The sequence below is a fragment of the Phyllostomus hastatus genome, unplaced genomic scaffold, assembly GCF_019186645.2.
Source record: "Phyllostomus hastatus isolate PE091 unplaced genomic scaffold, TTU_PhHast_1.1 phas_contig_38, whole genome shotgun sequence".
Classification (NCBI taxonomy): Eukaryota; Metazoa; Chordata; class Mammalia; order Chiroptera; family Phyllostomidae; genus Phyllostomus; species Phyllostomus hastatus.
Window position 1 is genome coordinate 7,558,468 of NW_025333869.1, and position 19,981 is coordinate 7,578,448.

The window sequence follows — 19,981 nt, forward strand, 5'->3', positions numbered from 1 at the left end:
CTCTTTCCTGAATTTTACCTGAATGTTCCAACATCCACCCCACAGGATCTTCAGAGACAACAAGGAGTGGATGGCATTATTTTGTATGTGGCCTGTTCATACTCTTCTCTGTTATCTACATCTGCTCATTTCAGGGCCAAGAATGATTTGACCTGTCCAGAAAGTATCCAACCATGGAATATGAAAAATAGAGACATATATTGAAAAAGATATAAGAAACATTGTACATAGGACAATGACACCTCAGTCCCCTTGAAATCAAGCATGTTGGGACCTCACACAGTTCTCCTAGTATCTCTTCCACTGTTCAAAACACTCTAACAAAATCCTTTTTGGAATTTCCACCAGCTGCTCCATCATATTTTCCTGAATCTCATCAATGGTCTAAAATCTCTTCCCTTTCAAAGGTGATTTCAGTTTTGGGAAAAGCCAGAAGTTGCAGGGCACCAAATCTGAGCTGCAGGGGGCCTTACTCACCTGGGTGATTTGATATTTCACCAGAAAACTCTGCACAAGATGTGATACATGAGAGGTATGTTGTCATGTTGAAGCTGCCAATCACCAGTTGCCTCTAGCTGAGGCCATTTTTGTCATGTTGCATCTCTCATCTGATGAAGAACATTGAGCTAGTATTCATCAATTGTTTGGCCTGGAATGGCATACTCATGATTGACAACACCTTCTCAATCAAAAACACAGTTAACGCTGTGAACCAAAGTGTTGCACGTTCGATTCCCAGTCAGGGCACATGCCTGGGTTGCAGGCCAGGTCCCCAGCAACTGCACATTGATGTTTCTCTCTCTCTCTCCCTCCCTTCCCTCTATAAAAATAAATAAAAATAAAATCTATAAAAACACACACACACAGTTAACATGGTCTTGGTCTTGCGGCAACTTTGCCATGCCTTCTTTGGGAGTGGAGAACCACGTGACCTCCATTGAGATTACTAGGCCTTTGTTTCTAGATCGTAGCCATAGACCCACAATTCATCTCTAGTTATGACCTCCTTGAGGAAATCTGGTTCATTGGTAGCGGGTTGAATCAAGTCATTAGCAACTGCAGCATAATGTTCTTTCTGCTCTGATAGCAGAAGATGTAGAACAAATTTTGCCATGACACATTTCATGCCAAGATTTTGTGCCAAAATCTTAGACACAGTAGTTTTTGGAATCCCCAGATCAGCTTCTAGTTATCGCACTGTCAGTTGCTGATCTTTGCTGATTGCAGCCCATACACGTTCAACATTCTCAGGTATTCTACTTGTTGTTGGGCTTCCAGAACATGGATCACTTTCAACAGATTTTTGACCACCCTTGAACCATTTGTGTCACACCTTTATTTGTGTTGCACTCATTGCATCATCCCCAAAAGCCTTCTGGGTCATCCAAATAATTTCCATGGAGGAACGTTCAAGCCTAATGCAAAATTTGGTGTAGATTTATTGCTCTACTCACCCATTTTGAATGGAATGGCCACATAGTACACATGCCCACTCAACAGTGTCTACCACTGTCACTGACTAGTATAGTGAAGTTGTCATTGTTTACCTACACACATTCCAGTTCACTCTCCTTGGCTACCAGGTTCCATTGATGTCATGCAAACCATTCTCATTGTATTAACAATGGCTGGACTTTTTCTGGACAGACCTCATATGTGATAAGAGCAAACCCACATTACGTGGATCCTGAAACTTCCTAACCCTTCCATTCCCCATGGGACATTCTTAACCCTTATCTTTTTGAATAATGCCTTTTCCATATCCTAATCACACAAATCATACATTTGGAGGTTCTTTTTAGGCTCTGATTGAAAAGCATTTGGTTTCTATTTGGAGGAATTTCCATTCTAGTTCTGTGATTATTGTGGCTGTGTAGCCAGTCTTGCAGCTTGGAATGATCTTTTGGCCATGCTGGCTGAGGGAACCTGTGTGCACAGGTATCTGTGAACCTGCAATAAGAATGCTAGTTTTTTTTAAATATCACTTCCTAAGTCTTCATAAATTCCCATCTTATGTCATTTTACCACAACCCTAGAAGTGGATAGTGCTGATATCAACATCCACATTTTACAGATTAGTAAACTCAAGGTTATACAGGTGAAATAACATCCCAAAAGTTCATGGTTAAGTTACAGGTAGAGCTGGGTTCATATTTTAGGCATCCTACCTCTGAGTCTGGTGCTTTTCCCTCCACTCCATTCTTGCTGTGCATGTTTGTGCAGGCTTAAATGGAGATACCTAAATCTACACCCAGCTCTCTATCAACCTTACCATAAACACACTGTGAAGATTCTCTGCCCCTCACCCCCACCCCATGGTGGTGTACCACACACTAGAGATTTAATGTTTCTTCTTCCCCTTTCTCTTTTGGTCCCTGTATCTAAAGACATTCACCACTGCTGCTAACACATCTCAAATAAAGGCAAATGAATTGTTGACCCAGATCACAGAATTTATACCAAAATTTTAATAGCATTTCTGGGTAGAAATAATGGCCAACACCATCTTTCTTGGCATTACTTTTTATTGAATACAGACTTACAGTCTTTAAATAATTTGAATATAGTGTTTTTAATATACAGTTCTTTAGTCATATATATATTTCTTTAAAGCACAAAACTATAACTTAGAATGGAATGGCTATAAATGCTCATGTACATATCACCATAAATCTGAAACTATTTTATAAAAATAGAACTCAAATAACTATATATTTTGGCAACATAGCAGTATTGTAAGGTGGCCACATACATTTTTATTATGCAGCACTATCCCCAAATGACTGTCTCAAGTTTCATTTTCCATCTCTTTGGGGCAGTCTCCTTTATTAGGGTCCCCACAGAGATGCCCATGGCCATGGCTCAGTGTCGCTTTTCCATAAAGAGTCTGTGCACCCACCTGTGCATGGAGGGAGAAGACCAGCTTCCATTCCCTTCCTCTAAGAGAGGAGGTATCCCTCCTGCCACACATCAGCATCAAACTTCTCAAAGCCCTCACAATGCATGGTTAATATCTGAACATACAGAGTTAGTTTCCTTTCCCTATACTCATAAAATGGCAGATGTGAGTTTGGTTCTGTCAAATTGGTATAAAATGTTTGAAATAAAGACCACTTGCATGGTGCCCACTGGGGAAACAACATCCTGAAAGTGGGAGCCAATGCCCATCTGTTTGAGCAAGGCCTTTACATATGTAAGGCAATCTTCACAGCCTCACAAGGTTGGGACATTCTTGTCCCCATTTGATGAGTCTCTTGGCCAAAGTCAGTAGGGCTCCCTGACCCCAAATCCAGAGCTCTCTACCTGCCCAGAAATTCCTGGAGTGAAACCAGAAAAGAACTCAGATCTGCACTATGGTCATTGGGTGAGGAGGACAGACAAGTGGCTTTGGGTCAACTTATATCAGGTGGACAGCAGTTCCCAGACATTCTCGAGACTCTTGGGCTGCCACTTCCCAAGGAGCACAGGAAGATGGATGTCTGAGAGCCAGAGCAAGGACCTACAGACCAATGACTTTGATGGTCAGTGCTGGAATCTCTAGGGTTATTCAATAGAAGTCCACAATCTAAAACCAGGGTCTCAGGGAATTGACTGCTTGGGACTGCGTGTATTTTTGAAGAGCTAAGGAAAGGTAAAAATGCCTGCTCCCATCTCTACCCTACCTGCTTCAAAACAGGTCAAAGGCAGACAGCATACAGAGTGACCCAATGAAGGGACAGGTGCAGCATCCCTGGGCCAGGGTGGAGTGCTCAGAATGTCACAGAACACAGCAGGATGGGTGGGGGTGGGGCAGGAATGGGGATGACTTTTTCAGGACTCTGCCACTCCCACCCAGGAACCCGAAGTTATGAGAGCTGAACTCTGCAGTTCCTCTGGTCAGAAAGAGGCAGCCTCAGCTATGTGCTATTTGGTTTTTCTGGCTGCTTTCCTACTTCTTTGTCCTTTAGGTTTCCCATAAAAACATGCCCCAGTGGGAAGATCTCTTCAATGATCAAAGCCTCTCAGGACAATTCCAACTATGGCTCTGTGGACTGTCTGCCCTCCATCAGGGTTGGCTCTGGATGTGGCTGTACTCCCTCCTGGCCAGCTATCCCACAGCCCCTAAGGCCATAGGAGAGTCCTGCTCTGGGCTCCTCCATGTAGGTTTAAGTTCTAATCCCTGGACAACATCCCTCACATAAAGACACCCACCCATCTGTCCAAGGATGTCCTACTTGGGCCACTGAGATCATTTCCTGAAATTAACATCACAACAGTATTCTTAAAAGCATCTCTTAAAGGTAAATAAAACAAATCAACAACAACATTCTCAATGCAACCGTCTCTCCTCTCCTCTAAAAGGCAGGTCACCTATGGGCACTTTTTTGTGTGAAGGGGAGTAAGAAAGCAGCCAGAAAAAACAAAAGTGGCAGGTTCCTTGGGGAAGTGTGCTGGTCCTCCCTCCATCTCCACTGCTTGCCCTGGGCTACACTGTTTATTCAACAGGGATTGTCCCTGAGGCCCCTGGGGAAGCAGAGAGCAGCAAGTACTCCAAAGCAATGACAGACAAGTTTTTTTCCCTTTCCAGTATAGCCATATCAGATTTTATGAGTTCAATTGAAAGCTGTCCCTGGGAAGTGAAAGGTGTAATGCATTTGTGGGTCCAGGTCACTATATATTAAATTAACTTGGGTTCTGTGTGTATAGGTGAGTAAGAGCTTATAGAACTGTATGGCTCAGCACAGGCCACTTTGAATGATTAGACTGTTTGAATCTAAAAACGAATCCCCCTACTCCTCCCCAAAAGAAAAGAGGTAATGACTTAGAGTTAGACTCTTTCCTCATGATTCATTAGGTACATTGCACTTAATAAGGTGATTCATTCTTCTGTTGGCCAAAAATGTGACCTAGACATTCTAGGTCCTCTCAGGGAAGCAAATACCAACATTAAGCTTCCAAGGTGGTGAAGGGAAGTCAGTGTGCATTTCCCCAATTCACCCCAGCCACTTCTGAACCGGGCTGGTCTGATTTTCTTATCACCAATTTTATCAGTGCACAGGCCAGAAGGCAGCTCTACAACCAATGACAATTTCATGCCTAATGAGAGACAGTTTCTTCCAGACATTCGACTTTGTGTGATGTCCCCCTTTGGTCTGTGTGTTTGGCCCTGGGGACAGAGGAGCTGCAGAAAGCTAGGGTGAGGGTTGAAAGCAGGGGTTCAGCAGGGTCTGGCAGCTGCAGAATGCTGGATTTGGGGAGGTGATATGCAGTGGTAGGAGTCAAGGTTGGTGGCACTGGCTGGGCCTTGTTGCTTTTTCTTTTGTCACCAGTGGCTTGCCTGCAGCAGACTGAGGCAGACTGCAGAGGTCTTTCATTTCAGTCAGGCTTTCTTCTACAGCTTTTGCAAACTTGGGAGAAGAGGTTTCTTTGCAGCTGTGGAAGCTTGAGATGCAGAAAAGAATGCTTTCAGGCTGGGGGTTGTAGCAGGCACCATACCCTTCGGGCACGACTGGCCCATAGCAGCAAAACATCTCCATGGCTGTGGGCACCTGCAGGAGAGGACAGATCAGGAGCTGATTGTTCTGAAATGCAACGTGTGAGCCTGCCAGAATGAAATATGTTCTAACAATCTGGGGGCCTCAATGGAATATTTGCTTCTCTGACTATTTTCCACCTGGGCATTTGACTGAATTAAACAAATCAACTAACTGCTTCAGCATAGATGGCCACACCCAGAGTCATAATGACAAACCCATCTAACTGCATGATATGAGGAGAAGAGGGTCATAAGCCATTCCCTGGTGTGAAATCTGCTCTTCTTGTGGAGTCAGAAGCTCCCAAATTCAACTGCTGCTGGGTCTCAGCTGAGTCTCTCCTTCACCTGGGGGCCATTTGAGGCACTGAGGCAATCAGAGTAATTTAGTAAATGGCACCCTGGTGACACCCAATGGTTCAATGTCTTTCCAGAGGGAGAAATTTATGAACTGGAGGAAATCTGGCCTGTCTCCTCTGTCAGTTTCCCCCATATCCTTAATTACTGTCAGCATTGCCTGGCTGGTCTGATTTTTTTCCCCCCAGTCTGGTCATGCACAATTACCAGGCACTGGGTATTTTGAAGTTTGCCATCAATTGGAGTTTTAGTTATATACCTGATATGTTTTGAATTCAGAGCACCGATATTTTGTAATCCAGATCACAAACCCAGAAAATTGTTTCTGAAGGCATTTAAGTCATAAATGTTTATTTCCAGTTGAAACAAAGAACCCCAAACCACTGCACTCCAATTAATTTTATTAGCTGGTCTTAGGGAGAAAATAGAACACATTTTGGGTCAGGTGCAGGGTAGGTTTGTTTTAAACCCATAGGTTTCTGGCACTGTGTACTCAGGCCTTCAGAAATGACACTGGTTGTTTCAATGGGGCAGAACAAACCACTAGTCTTGCTAATAGAGTCACCTCATTGTCAGATAAATTTGCCATGCAACAGCCAAAGGCCATAAAGCCATTCCAAAGCACTTTTTGCCCATGGATGGTTTCCTGAAGAATTTATGTTGTGTTCTGCCCCCATTTAGTCATGTTTGTGAGCTCACTGCTGTAATAAGAAAATCAAATTACTGAGAGGACTTTTATCCTCAAACACAATTTTATGAGTTCCTTTTATTGCCGATGTCCAGCCTTTCACAGATGAGGTGGAGTTTAGGAAACTGACATATTGGGGCAGCGAGGGAGTGGTACTTTCTTTCCTAAACTGCTGCCTTTCTCTAATGGATTTCATTCTGTCTTTGTGACAGCAGGCCTCCAACAGAACAAGCCTGTGGGGCTGGTTAGGAGATGCTGGGCTGGCAGCCAATCACCTACTGTTGGTCACTGGACCCTTATAATGGCCGTGGCCTGCTTGGAGGACCCTGTCATACCAGGCACTGGGCTGGGCTTTCTACCTACATCAATGCATATAGTTGAGTCAGGACTTCATTCTAGGCCTGTCAGGCTTCAGAGGTAACATTGACAGAGAGTAAACATAATGGTTAGGGCACCAGGATGGGTGCTTTCCTGTCCTGTCCACCTCTACTAAAGTCATGTTTGTGATTACTCCCACTTAGAAGATGAAAACCAGTTCTCTGGCCATTTAGGTCATTTTGCAGGTTGCAGAGCTCATGAGATGTAGATACAGGACTTTCTGAAATCCAACCAGTGGGCCATATTCACTGAGCTCTACAGAAAGCCCACTGGTTACACTAAGTGGCTTCTTAGGTGATGGTCGCAATAGGGCTACATGTACCTGGCTGGTGGAGAGGACAAATTGATTGCTCATCAAGTATGTTTCATCCGTGAATATCTCAGGTAGCTCCTTGCACATTTCTCGGGCCAGCTCCCGCAATCCCAGCAGGTGGTTGTCAATAGCCATCCCTGTTATGGCCTAGGTAGTAAGGAACAAAGAATAGTAAATGAGATGTGGGCTCCTTATACCTCCTGCCTTCCTTTCCAGTTTACAGTGCTAATGGTGACTCCAGTGACCATAGTTTCTCAGTGCTTGCTGCAAACAGTGTGCATGGGAGGGAGCCCAGAACTGACCACTTTAACATGTGGCTCTGCTCCTTAGGCCCTTGTGCATTTGTTATGTGCACAGGATGAGTCCAGATCTAGCTTCATTCTAACATGAGTCCCTCCCATGGTCACTACTGATGTGTACCATGTATGACCACTTAGTGCTATAAGTGAAAGGAGCAGAGTTGCCGAGCCATCCTCAGAACCTTCTCAGATAGTGAAGGAGTCTGGGGAGGACAAGTGCTGGGCCCAGGGACTGCCAAGCCCTACACAAACATGGTGAGGGGTGCCCTAGGCTGCCACTGGGCAGACTCTCACCATAACCAACACTTGATCCTCCAGCCAGAGCCCTAGGAGTGAGGATAGAGGGTGTTCCTGAATCTTGGCTGCTATTTCATGGGCTCAAAATCAATTCAATTCAACTGGATTCAAAATCTAAGAAATCATTTTCAGACAGAAAGTAGACATCTTAGCAGAGGTCCAGCTGATATTTTTAAGGAAAAAGCTCTTTAAATGGAGAAAGGTTGTTTTCCTTCTTATCACAAGCTATCATCAAAGGATAAGATAATAGCAGTGGGAGCTCCAGAATCTCTATGTAGGAGGCACTCAGTGTGGTGGTGTGGCTGAAAGTGGGTCCGTGGGTCAGGGCACATATTCTATATCTTTCCCACTTTAGGCTGCATGTATAGGACACATGCTGGTTTTGCTTGGATTACATGTTTATTTGGGACAATTTTGGGGGGGCTGATGTAGGCATGGGGTCCACCTCTGGCCTACAGTGATAACCTCTGGGTCACCCTCAGGGCAGTTGTAACTGTTGTGGAATGCCCTCCCCAACTGTTAAAGCCCCACATATGAGGAAACCTCCCATCACAGTGAACTTTGCTCAGATTTACAAAGCACATTTGGAGATTTTGACAGCTATTGTCTTTCAGTTGGGAACGAATGCATAAAGATGGCTCAGACGCTCTAGTCTCTCTAAATGCACCCAATTATAGGCTGAAAAGGCATGTTATACAACCACAGCTGACTTTATTATTATTATTTTTCAATCTTCACCTGAGGACATTTTTAAAAGAGAGAGAGAAACATCAGTGTGAGAGGGAAACATTGATTGGTTGCCTCTCTTGGCCTCACAACCTGGGATCAAACCTGCAACCCTGGTATATGCCCTGACTGGGAATCAAACCTGCAGCCTTTCAGTGTACAGGATGATGCTCCAGCTGACTGAGCCACATCAGTGAGGGAAACCACAGCTCTCTTTAGTCTTGCCCCGTTAGGACAAGGGAAGAACTGAGACCATCTATGAAGTAGAGTTCACTTCTAATTTCTCTGTTTAACTCTGTTTAATTGCTGATTTCTGTGGATCTGTAAAAGAAGCCAACCCACCCCTGTTTTCACTCTCTCTGAACTGACAATGTGACAACTTGCATTGGTTTAACAGATTGTTTGGATTAGAACCATGAGTAGTAATGAGTAAAATGACACATCATCAATCTTAATTGAATGCCTACTATGTGCCTGATGTTGCTGGGCACTGGAAAGACAACAGAGAACAAAGAAGTCCTAGATCAACCCTCATTGGAGCCTTGTGTGTGGTGAAAGGCAGATATTAACTAATCATTCACAGAAACTTATGATCAAAACTGAGGTAAGTGCTATGAAGGAAACCATATGGTGCTGTGGAAAAATGTGATAGGGGTCTGGACAACATTTACTCCTTCACTGTAATTTCCTTTCTTTATCACCACTACCAAATATATTTGCTAGATATTTGCAGGTTTCCTTGATCCTTTCCCTTGTCCCTTACCCTTCATGGCCAACCAAGCACCAGATTTACTTATAAAACATCGTCATAGCTCTCCTCTCCCCATACTCTATTTATTTTTTTAGATAGAGTCAACTTAAAGCAGTTAACACAAAATAACCTTGTGGCAATGCTTTGAAGAATAGTTTTCTAAATTTTTTTCCTAAACATTTAATTATCCAAGTTATCTATTTATATAGTTTAAAAACCCAAATAAACCAAAGGCTTATGTTGCCTTATCAGCATTGATTCCCACTCCACAGAGACAACCACCCAGAACACTTTCAACTTTTACTTTCTTACTTCTAAATAACATGCTTTGATAATCATTACTGTATTTTTTGTTTTACCTATAATCTTATGATAGAAGATGAACTTTAACTCTTTGGTACCACTGCTCCCCCAATACACTTGCACTCTCCCACCTTCCCAATAGTTACATTTTAACTCTTTGTTGCTTAATCAACATTCAGTGTTTACATGATTATAATTATTCAGTTATTCACAGATGAGTCCTTAGTGTATTGTGATTAGATTTCCTTTCTTACTCAACTTTTTTTGTTTTCCCTAGAATTGACAACTTTTAAATTATGATTTTTCCCACTTGCTGAGCTTTCTATATATCTATAACTAGTTGATTCCTAAATGCTCAGCCAGAAGTATAAAACTTCTCTCAGTTGAAATATATCTGAAAATTATCAGGTTCATTTCTCTTCTCAATTCTTGCTCTTCTATGGACTGCTGAACAGCTGTCAACTTGGAATCTCCCTTTACTATCATCATCCTCTTTCTCTGCCTCTTGTATTGATCTTGTTATTTTTGGATCCTCTAACTTTTATTTTTCTTTTTTGTTTTATTCTTACTTTAGTGGTCTACATCCTCCAATAGCTTTACAAGAAACAGAGCCTAATAAGTAAAAATTTTGAAATCTTATCTGTCTGAAAATATCCTTATTCTTTTTTCAAACTTGGTGATAGTTTGGCTGGGTATGGAATATGTGTTAAAAATTATGTATCCTTTAGAATTTGAAAGCATTGCTCCATCATATTCCGCCTTCCAGTGATGCTGTTGAGAAGTCCGATTACATTTCCACCATATTTTCCCTGAGATATTTTTATTTATTGAAAAAGAAATAAAATTTTATTTTTATTTATGAATGCAATAATATCACTTATCTTTCAGATTTCATTTATAGTTCTAACGAGTCCTGTTTCCTGCATTGTTTTCATTCAATTTGTGTTTTAAGTTACTTTTAAAATTACACAAAATTGTTTGTACTGGTTTTAAACTTTTCTGTTAGCAGCTCTCCTCAATGTATGATGATTTATGGCCATCCATTTATACTTAAGAATAAAGCACTGATAATATGAGTAGAAGAGTGAGAATATGTTTGTCAACTGGTAGACTTTCCTGTGAAGTGAGCTAGCTGGGTTTTTCATTGGGACCCCCACTGTCAGTATCTGTGTCTCTATTCTCTTAGCCAGATCAGTTTTACCACAAAGAAACCCTTTAATCTGCTTGGGGAGAGGTGGTAATAAAAGTGGTTAGCAGTGTACCTGGAGCTGAATGGCTAGAGGGTTTATTATTAGGTAAGCCAACGTTGACTAATCCTCTATTTTGAGGAAAATATCCACTCCCTCAGATGTACCCGGTGTCCCCAAATGTAGAGTACTTCTTCGGCCTATCCAGAAGCTAAGCTTCTAGTTTACCCTTGGGGAAGAGGAAGGTACTAGCCTGGCTGTGTGGGGCGGTGGAGGGGAACTGGAAGTCTGTTTCTTATATAAATCAACCAATCCTCTTCAGCACCACATGAACCCCTACTTTTTTAAAAGTATATTTTACTGATTATGCTATTACAATTGTCCATTCTTTCTCACCTTTATTCCCCTCTCCACCATGCACCCTGCCTCCCACCAGCATTTCCGCCACCTTAGCTCATGTACATGGGTCATACATATAAGTTCTTTGGCTTCTCCATTTCCTATACTATATCTTACCCTGTCTATTTTGTACCTATCATTTATGCTTCTTATTCCCTGTACTTCTTCCCCGATTCTCTCCCCACCCCCTCTCTTTGACAACCCTCCATGTGATCTACATTTCTGTGATACTGTTCCTGCTCTAGTTGTTTGCTTGTTGTTGTTTTTTTTTTTAGGTTCAGTTGTTGATAGTTGTTTGTTGTCATTTCACAGTTCATAGTTTTGATCTTTTTCTTTTTCTTAGAGAGGTCCCTTTAACATTTCATATAATAAGGGCTAGGTGATGATGAACTCCTTTAACTTGACCTTATCTGGAAAACACTTTATCTGACCTTCAATTCTAAATGATAGCTTTGTGGGGTAGAGTAATTTTGGATGGGGGTCCTTGCCTTTCATGACCTCAAATACTTCTTTCCAGCCCCTTCTTGCCTGCAAGGTTTCTTTTGAGAAATCAGCTGACAGACTAATGGGAACTCCTTTGCAGGTAACTGTTTCCCTTTCTCTTGCTACTTTTAAGAGTCTCTCCTTATCTTTAATCTTGGGTAATGTGATTTTGACCTGCCTTGGTGTGTGCTTCCTTGGGTCCAACTTCTTTGGGACTCTCTGAGCTTCCTGGACTTTCTGGAAGCCTATTTCTTTTGCCAGACAGGGAAGGTTCTCCATTATTTTTTCAAATAAGTTTTCAGTTTCTTGCTCTTCCTCTTCTCCTTCTGGCACCCCTATGATTCAGATGTTGGAACATTTAAAGTTGTCCCAGAGTTTCCTCAGCCTTTTCTCACTTTTTTGAATTCTTGTTTCTTCATTCTGTTCTGGATGAGAGTTTATTTCTTCCTTTTGCTCCAAATGGTTGATTTGAGTTCTGGTTTCCTTCCCTTCACTGTTGGTTCCCTGTATATTTTTCTTTATTTCACTTTGCATAGCCTTCACCTTTTCCTCTATTTTGTGACCATACTCAACCATCTCTGTGAACATCTTGATTACTAGTGCTTTCAAGTCTGCATCTGATAGGTTGGTTATCTCTTTGCTGCTTAGTTGTTTTTCTGGAGTTTTGATCTGTCCTTTCATTTGGGCCATATCTCTTTGTCTTGGCACATCGGATACATTGTAAGGGGTGGATCCTTAGGTATTCACCTGGGCAGGACAGCCTATATCACTGCATTGTGACACTGTATGTGTGGGAAGGGTCAAAGGGAACAATGCCACTTTCTCGGCTCTCCACTGGCTTTTAGTGACTCCCTCTGCTGTCCAGAAGCAAATTGGGCCCTTCTGGTGCTGATTCCCAGGTGGATGTGCTTGTGTGCATCCTAGGACCCTATGGGTTTCTCCAATGAACTCTCCTATGAGGCTGGGAGTTTCTCCCACTGCTGCAATCCCCACAACTTTTTACAGCCAGAGCTTTTGAGGTTTTCTTTTCCCAGACTGGAACTCTGGGTTGGACGGTCTATCTTTCTCCCCAGTTGTTCCTCCCAGTTTATCTGCACACAAATGTGAGACCACCAGCTACCACCTTTCCCACATAGTCCTCCAACTGCCACCTTGCCAAGCATCCTCTCCACCCCTGCTGCTCATCTCTACCCACCCCCTACCAGTCCGTATGAATATTTCTTCTTTACTTCCTTGGTTGTTGGGCTTCCATACAGTTTGATTTTATGGCAGTTCTTGTTGTTTTTTGTTTTTAAATTTGTTGTTGTCCTTGTTTTGCTTTTGCAAGGCAGCAAAGTGTATCTACCTATGTGTCCCTCTTGGCCAGGTGTACCCCTACATGTGGTGGGACCCTCCAATGTCTGAGGTCCTGCAATATAGTTCATTAGCTTTCTGAACCTCCCTCATGATTTTCTTGGGTTTTAGCTTCCTCAGATCTGCTAAATTAGTTGTCACCTATTTTACTTTTCAGCTCTGAAACTTTGCTGTCACCTCCTTTTCTATTCTCTTTTTCCTAGTGTATTTGTGACTTAAGAAATTTCTTTGCTGGCCTGGCGTGTGTGGCTCAGTTGGTTGGAGTGTCATCTCATAACTGAAAGGTTGCGAGTTCAATCTGCAGTCCATGTGTGTACAATTACCAGTCCGGGCACACATGGAAGGCAACCAATTGATGCTTCTCTCTTGCATCAATATTTCTCTCTCTCTCTCTCTCTCTCTCTCTCTCTCTCTCTCTCTCTCTCTCTCTCCCCCCCACCCTCTTTCTCTCTCTTCCTTTCTCTCTAAAAGCAACAAAAATGTCTTCAGGTTAGGATAGAAAAATTTTGAAATCCCTTTGCTGGTATCTGTGACCATTTTAGAGGGAGTGACAGTTAACCCTTGTGTTCAAGCCACCATATTTAATCAAGAGTTTGTGCTTCTTCTTCAGCCTCCATCCCTGGTCTACTTCAGTCCTTATACAAGGTCTTTCTAAATATATATAGGTTCTTGTACATAATCAGTATTGCTATGTCTTGGCAGACCAGTCCTTCTACCTGGTCATCAGAGTAGCTTTGTGACAGGAAAATCCAAAGTCATGACCTCTCTTGCTCCTCTGTTTGTATGTTTATTTATTTATTTACTTACTTACTTACTTACTTTTTAGACAGAGGGGAAGGGAAGGAGGAAGAGATGGAAAGAAACATTAATGTGTGGTTGCCTCTCGTGCCCCCTCTACTGGGGACCTGGCCCACAACCCAGGTATGTGCCCTGACTGGGAATCAAACCAGTGACCCTTTGGTTCACAGACCCACACTCAATCCACTGAACCACACCAACCAGGGTACTCCTCTGTTCTTTGCACATACCAAACTACTTACTTTTCCTCCAATGTCTCTCAAGACTTTTTGCACATGCTGTTGCCTTCTGGAGCCATCCTTTGCTTCTATGTATGTTACAAGTACTTCCTCATCCTTCATGTCTCATTAAGCACCATTTCCTCCATGAAGTCATTTTAGCTTTCCCAAGCAGAAGAATGAGCAGTTTCTCCATGCTCTCTGCTACTTCCTGAGGGCGTCTTTCACGTGGGCTTGGATTTATCATTTAAGGGTCTCTCCTCCTAACTACAGAGTAAACTCCCAATGATGGGCTTATTGACTACATTGTTTATTTCCTAACTCTCAGCAGTTTATCTGGCATAAAGCAGAAAACCAAAAAATACCCATTGAGAGTATTTTTGAGAGTAAGCTTGATTTTCCCCAAACAGAACAAACACTTTACTCTTCAGAATTGGAGACCTACATTAGAGAACATAGTGAATTAGAGGAAAGTCTACATTGACTAGTTCTAAAACCCAAATATGCATTGTACTTGCTTTCAACTACATAAAGTAAAATCTGGTAAACTTTTCTTTCTAAAGACTGTAGGAGAATGATTTGCAATTAATATATTGATCACTGGCCCCAGTAATAGCTTATTCTCTGTTGTTTGTATGCTGGCTTGCAGTGCTAGAAAGTAAATTATTTCCCTAAACTAGGGAAATATTTTCCTTGTGATTTTGATGTTACTATTAATTTTCAGAAAAGACTTTTTATTTACAAGCTGTATAAAAAACCACGAAGAATCAGAAGGCAAAATGAGTATTTATTCCCTTGGTGGAAATAAACACTGCTTCATCTATGATTGTGTGAGGTGTACAAGCACTACAGTTTGGCAAGCCCAGGTGCAATCCCTCGCATTATACTTCTCTTGTAGTATAAAGTAGAAATTGCTATATGTATTTGGTGCAATTATTATTGTTGTTGTTTCAAAGACTATTCATTGTATTCTTGTAAAATTCATGTAGAACGCAGGAAAGGTGTGTTATCTAGGTTCTAAAAGTAAGAAGAAGGAAACTCTAAAAGGCAGGGGGCCTTGCCTAGTTGCTGCACAGTTGGTAGCTCAGCTCTTACCCAGCTTGGGTGGTGGCTCTGCTCTGGTGGACCCAGCTCTGGCCCAGCCCACAGTAGGAGCTCAAGCAAGGAGGTGCCTTAACACTTACCATGACTGTGTACTCGGTCTGGGCTCGGATAGCATCCTTCAGAAGCAGCAGCTTCTCTGAATCCTGGAAACAAACCAGATAGATGTCTCAGATGGCAGACACTAAGCATATGGAGTTTTAAGAGGCTGTTCAGTGACAAACAGGTCAAAGGAGCTAACTGTCACAAAGTCAAGCAGACCAGTGGCCTCCTTGAGACTTCTCAGATGGAGTAAGACTTACTGTCAGAGCAGCCTTGTGGTCAGTGATGGCTTTCACAAAGCTCAGTGCCTCTGGAGTGGCTGATCGAATGTTGTCCACCCGTCCCTCCTGGAACCGGCGAATGGATGCACTCTCATAGGTGGGTGTGAGTCTGAGATGGAGCCTGCACAAGTGATGGATGAAATGCAAATAGAGATGCATTCTTGGGTATTCTGAAAAGCTGAGAGAATGATAGTCCAGCTGGGTTTATTTTTACAGTCCTGACTTTACTTGGCATAGTATTACATTTTAACCTTAATAGAATTTTAGAGGCAGTTTCCCAAAGATGAATATCAGGGAGTCTAATATGAAGAGCTATGTATCTTTCTATACACTGGTGATACTACAAAGATATAAAATAAAGAAGTGACTGGTTGCATTAAAAAAATCCCAATATGGCAGGAAACCTAGAATTTTCTACAAGACCTGATGAATGTTTGATTAATGGCACAGAATGGAACAATTGTACAATTAATCATTCATACCCTTGAGAGAGTCCTGTTTTATTTAAAATAAGTCAAGCATGAACTATGGATGGAGGGAGGAAAGGGCCTCAGTGGTCCCTGGAGTAAACTGTTGCAATGTCTAGGGATGGCTGAGCTTCCAACAGACCCATAGGAACTATGGTTGTGCCTCTCCTTCTTAAAGCCTATGATGGGAACAGTAGCAGCCACTGCCCCTGCCACTGTCTCCTCCTTAAGCATGTGAGTTCCCCTAGGTTTGTGTACCCCAAGTGAGTACCCCTAGGCTTGTGTACCTGGCTGCTTCACACCTTTGTTTACCAGTCAGTAAAGTCCTTGATGTTGGGGTTGAAAGAAAGGAAAGACACAGAAGTCAGAGAATAGTGGTGACAACCCCAAATCACACAGCAAGTCAGCCTCCTCAGGGCATGTCTGTGCCACACGGGGTTAGCTCCAGGAGGGTAGAAGGCCAAGTATGATTCGGCCTGGTTCTGTATTGCTTGGTGAGCAAGTGAATAAACTTCTATTACACTTATATCTCATTTTCCCAGGACACAGGCAGGGAGCTCATTTCCCAAATCTCTATGGCCCCTGGAGGCAAATGCTCTGCCAAGCATGAAAATAGATGCCATCACTGGCTGGCAACTAATCAACTCCAACTGAGGCAGCTTCCAGTGTTTTGCTGAATCTAGATGCAGATTTTTAAAAATGTATTAAAGCTTAGACTATGAAGAATGTTCTCCATGGGAAGCAGATCATGTTTTAGCTTTTCAATGAGGTCCGAGATTGTCTGGCCACAACCATTTCTGGTCATGTCCAGTGACAGCAAAGATCATGTGAGAAGGGGGTGCTCTGTGTAGGTTCCTCTTAGCTTTGGATCTGAAGCTCTGAAGTGCTCATTGAGTAAGTACAGTCCCCAGTCATAGCTCCAGCAGGGACCTGACCTCATGGTCTATTTCAGTCCATTGATATCTGAGTATCAGAACAACAATGACTGCAGTTCCAGACACCAGGTCCTGCCACGGTTCTATGCTGGCAAGGTCTCTGTGTACCAGTGATGCAGGGTGACATCAGACTTTACCAATGAGTTGTAAGAAGACAGATGCTCAGAGTGGCTGCCCCTTTCGCAATGAGTTACAGCCCCACATGGGACACTAGGATCAGGATGCTGTGTCTGCAGGGGTGCTGCCTGCATATTAGTGAGACTTCCTTACTCCAGCTTTAGAGAAGATCACTTCCTGTTTTCCTGGGTGTTGAAAACTGAAAGCAGATCTGGTGGGACAACTGCCATTTGCCAGCCATGCCAGTTTATGAGCAGTTGCTTCTGGAATTCTGGAGCCACTGAAGCCAGTCCTATCTTGAGGAAGATCTGCTTTGTTTTGTATGTTAGTTTTAGTGTTCTATAAAAGTTGAGTCAGGTGCCCTACTTAACCTTCAACCATTACTTCCTACAACTATAGAGGTTTTTCTAAATCACAGACCTGATTATGCCACCCCAAGCTAACACTCTTATGGTGTCTTCTCATGTTTGACTCAGTAGCTGATGCCTGCTCTGTGCCAGGCATGTAAGGTACCCAGAATGTTATGCTTGGGAGAAACAGTCTAGAAAACAAAGTTGACAAATCAATGAACAATGTAGTTCACATGAAAATAGTACCATGAAAATAGTGGGATACAAAGTCAATATCCAGAAATCAAAGGCATTTTTGTATACCAACAATGAAACAACAGAAGCAGAAATCAAGAAAAAATCCCATTCTATACAGCAAAAATAAAAATGAAATACCTAGGAATAAACCTAACCAAGGAGGTAAAAGACCTGTATGCAGGAAACTATACAACACTGAAGAAAGAAATCAAAGAAGACACAAACAGAAACATACACCATGTTCATGGATCAGAAGAATTAACATCATCAAAATGTCCATACTACCCAAAGCAATTTACAGATTCAATGTAATACCTATTAAAGTACCAATGGCATATTTCACAGACATAGAACAAACACTTCAAAAATTTATATGGAACCATAAATTACCTCGAATACCTGTGGCAATTTTGAGAAAGAAGAGCAAAGTAGGAGGGATCATAATACCTGATACCAAACTGTATTACAAGGCCACTGTAATCAAAACAGCTTGGTACTGGCATAAAAACAGGCACATGGACCAATGGAACTGAATGGAGAGCCCAGAAATAAACCCAAACCTGTAAGGTTAATTAATATTTGACAAAGGGGGCAGCAACATAAAATGGAGTAACAATAGCCTCATCAACAAGTGGTGTTGGGAGAACTGGACAGCTACGTACAAAAAAAAATGAAACTTGAGCACCAACTTACACCATACACAAAAATAAATTCAAGGTAAAGAAAAGATTTAAATATAAACTGAGACACCATTAAAGTCCTAGAGGATAACGTAGGCAGGAAAATCTCAGATATTTCACACAGAAACATTTTTACTGATACATCCCCCAGAGCAAGGGACATAAAGGAAAGAATAAACAAATGGTATCTCATCAAAATAAAAAGCTTCTGCATGGCTATAGAAAACAGTATTAAAATCAAAAGAGAACCAACTGTATGGGAAAACATATTTGCCAATGATATCTCAGACAAAGGTTTAATATCCAAAATACATGAAGAACTTACATGACTCCACTGTAAGATGACAAGCAACTCAATTAAAAATTGGGCAAAGGACTTGAACAGACACTTCTCCAAGAAGGACACACAGAGGATCCCGAGACACATGAAAAGATGTGCAATATCGCTAGCTATCAGAGAGATGCAAATTAAAACCACAATGAGATACCACTTTACACCAGTCAGAATGGTCATCATAAACAAAGCAGCAAACAACAAGTGTTGGAGAGGTTGTGGAGGAAAGGGGACCCTAGTGCACTGCTCTTGGGACTGCAGACTGGTACAACCACTGTGAAAAACAGTATGGAACTTCCTCAGAAAACTAAAAATGCATCTGCCTTTTGACCCAGCAATTCCACTGCTGGGACTATATCCTAAGAATCCTGAAACACCAATCCAAAAGAACCTATGCACCCCAATGTTCATAGCAGCACAATTTATAATACCCAAGTGCTGGGAGCAACCTAGGTGCCCATCAGTAAATGAATGGATCAAAAACTATGGTCCATTTACACAATGGAATTCTATGCAGCAGAAGGAAAGAAGGAGCTTCTTCCTTTTGCAACAGCATGGATGGAACTGGAAATCATTAGGCTAAGCGAAATAAGCCAGGCAGTGAAAGACAAATACCATATGATCTCACCCTTAAGTGGAACCTAATCAACAAAACAAAGAAACAAGCAAAATATAACCAGAGACACTGAAATAGAGAGCAGGGTGACAGTGTTCAGAGGGGAGATGGGATGGAATTTCAGGGGAATTTCAGGGGGAAAAGGGAAGGGTTTACAGAAACAAGTATAAAGGACACATGGACCAAAACTGGGAGGAGGGGTGGGAAATGGGAGGGAAGTGGGGAAGGCTGGGTGGGTGGGCTGGGATAGGAGTAAAATATAGAAAAATTGTATTTGAACAATAATTAAAATTTTAAAAAGTGAAAAAAATTAAAAAAAAGAAAATATAAAAATATAAATTCACACAGAAAAAAAATGAAAAAAAAAAGAAAAACAATTGCCATGAAAGAAAAAGAGAGCGCAATTGGTATGATAGAAAACTGGGTGGCAAGGTTCTCTAAGGGCTGAGAACTAAGTAATGGGAAGCAGCTGGCAGGTGAAGAGTGGTGGTTACAGGTGAATAGGCACCTATCAGAGCAAAGGTCTAGAGGTGGGAGAGAGATTTGGGGAGGACCCCAGATGAGGCCAGGGAGCCTCTCTAAGTCTGGGCTTTGTTTTAAGCATGGTGGGAAGCCACTGGAAAGGTTCAAGGAGGTAAATGATGAAATCTGATTTTCGTATTTCCAAGTTCATGTTTTATGAAGATAGGATATAGCGGGTAAGATTGGAGGCAGAGATCCCCAGGAAGCATGTTGCAGTTGACCGAGCATGAGATGGCA

The 19,981-nt window shown here is 42.1% G+C and overlaps 1 protein-coding gene across 1 annotated transcript in view; it reads right to left on the reverse strand.

The window, feature by feature from the left end:
• Nucleotides 1–5,154: 5,154 nt before the first annotated feature.
• Nucleotides 5,155–19,981, reverse strand: part of CHAT (choline O-acetyltransferase) — a 72,424-nt gene continuing 57,597 nt past the window's right edge. The window contains exons 12-15 of the mRNA XM_045842234.1: nucleotides 15,466–15,607; nucleotides 15,247–15,309; nucleotides 7,258–7,395; nucleotides 5,155–5,528 (exon numbers count right to left, since the gene is read on the reverse strand). Coding sequence (XP_045698190.1) covers nucleotides 5,259–5,528; nucleotides 7,258–7,395; nucleotides 15,247–15,309; nucleotides 15,466–15,607 — 613 coding nt within the window. The 3' untranslated portion in view covers nucleotides 5,155–5,258. The remainder of the gene's footprint in view (nucleotides 5,529–7,257; nucleotides 7,396–15,246; nucleotides 15,310–15,465; nucleotides 15,608–19,981) is intronic.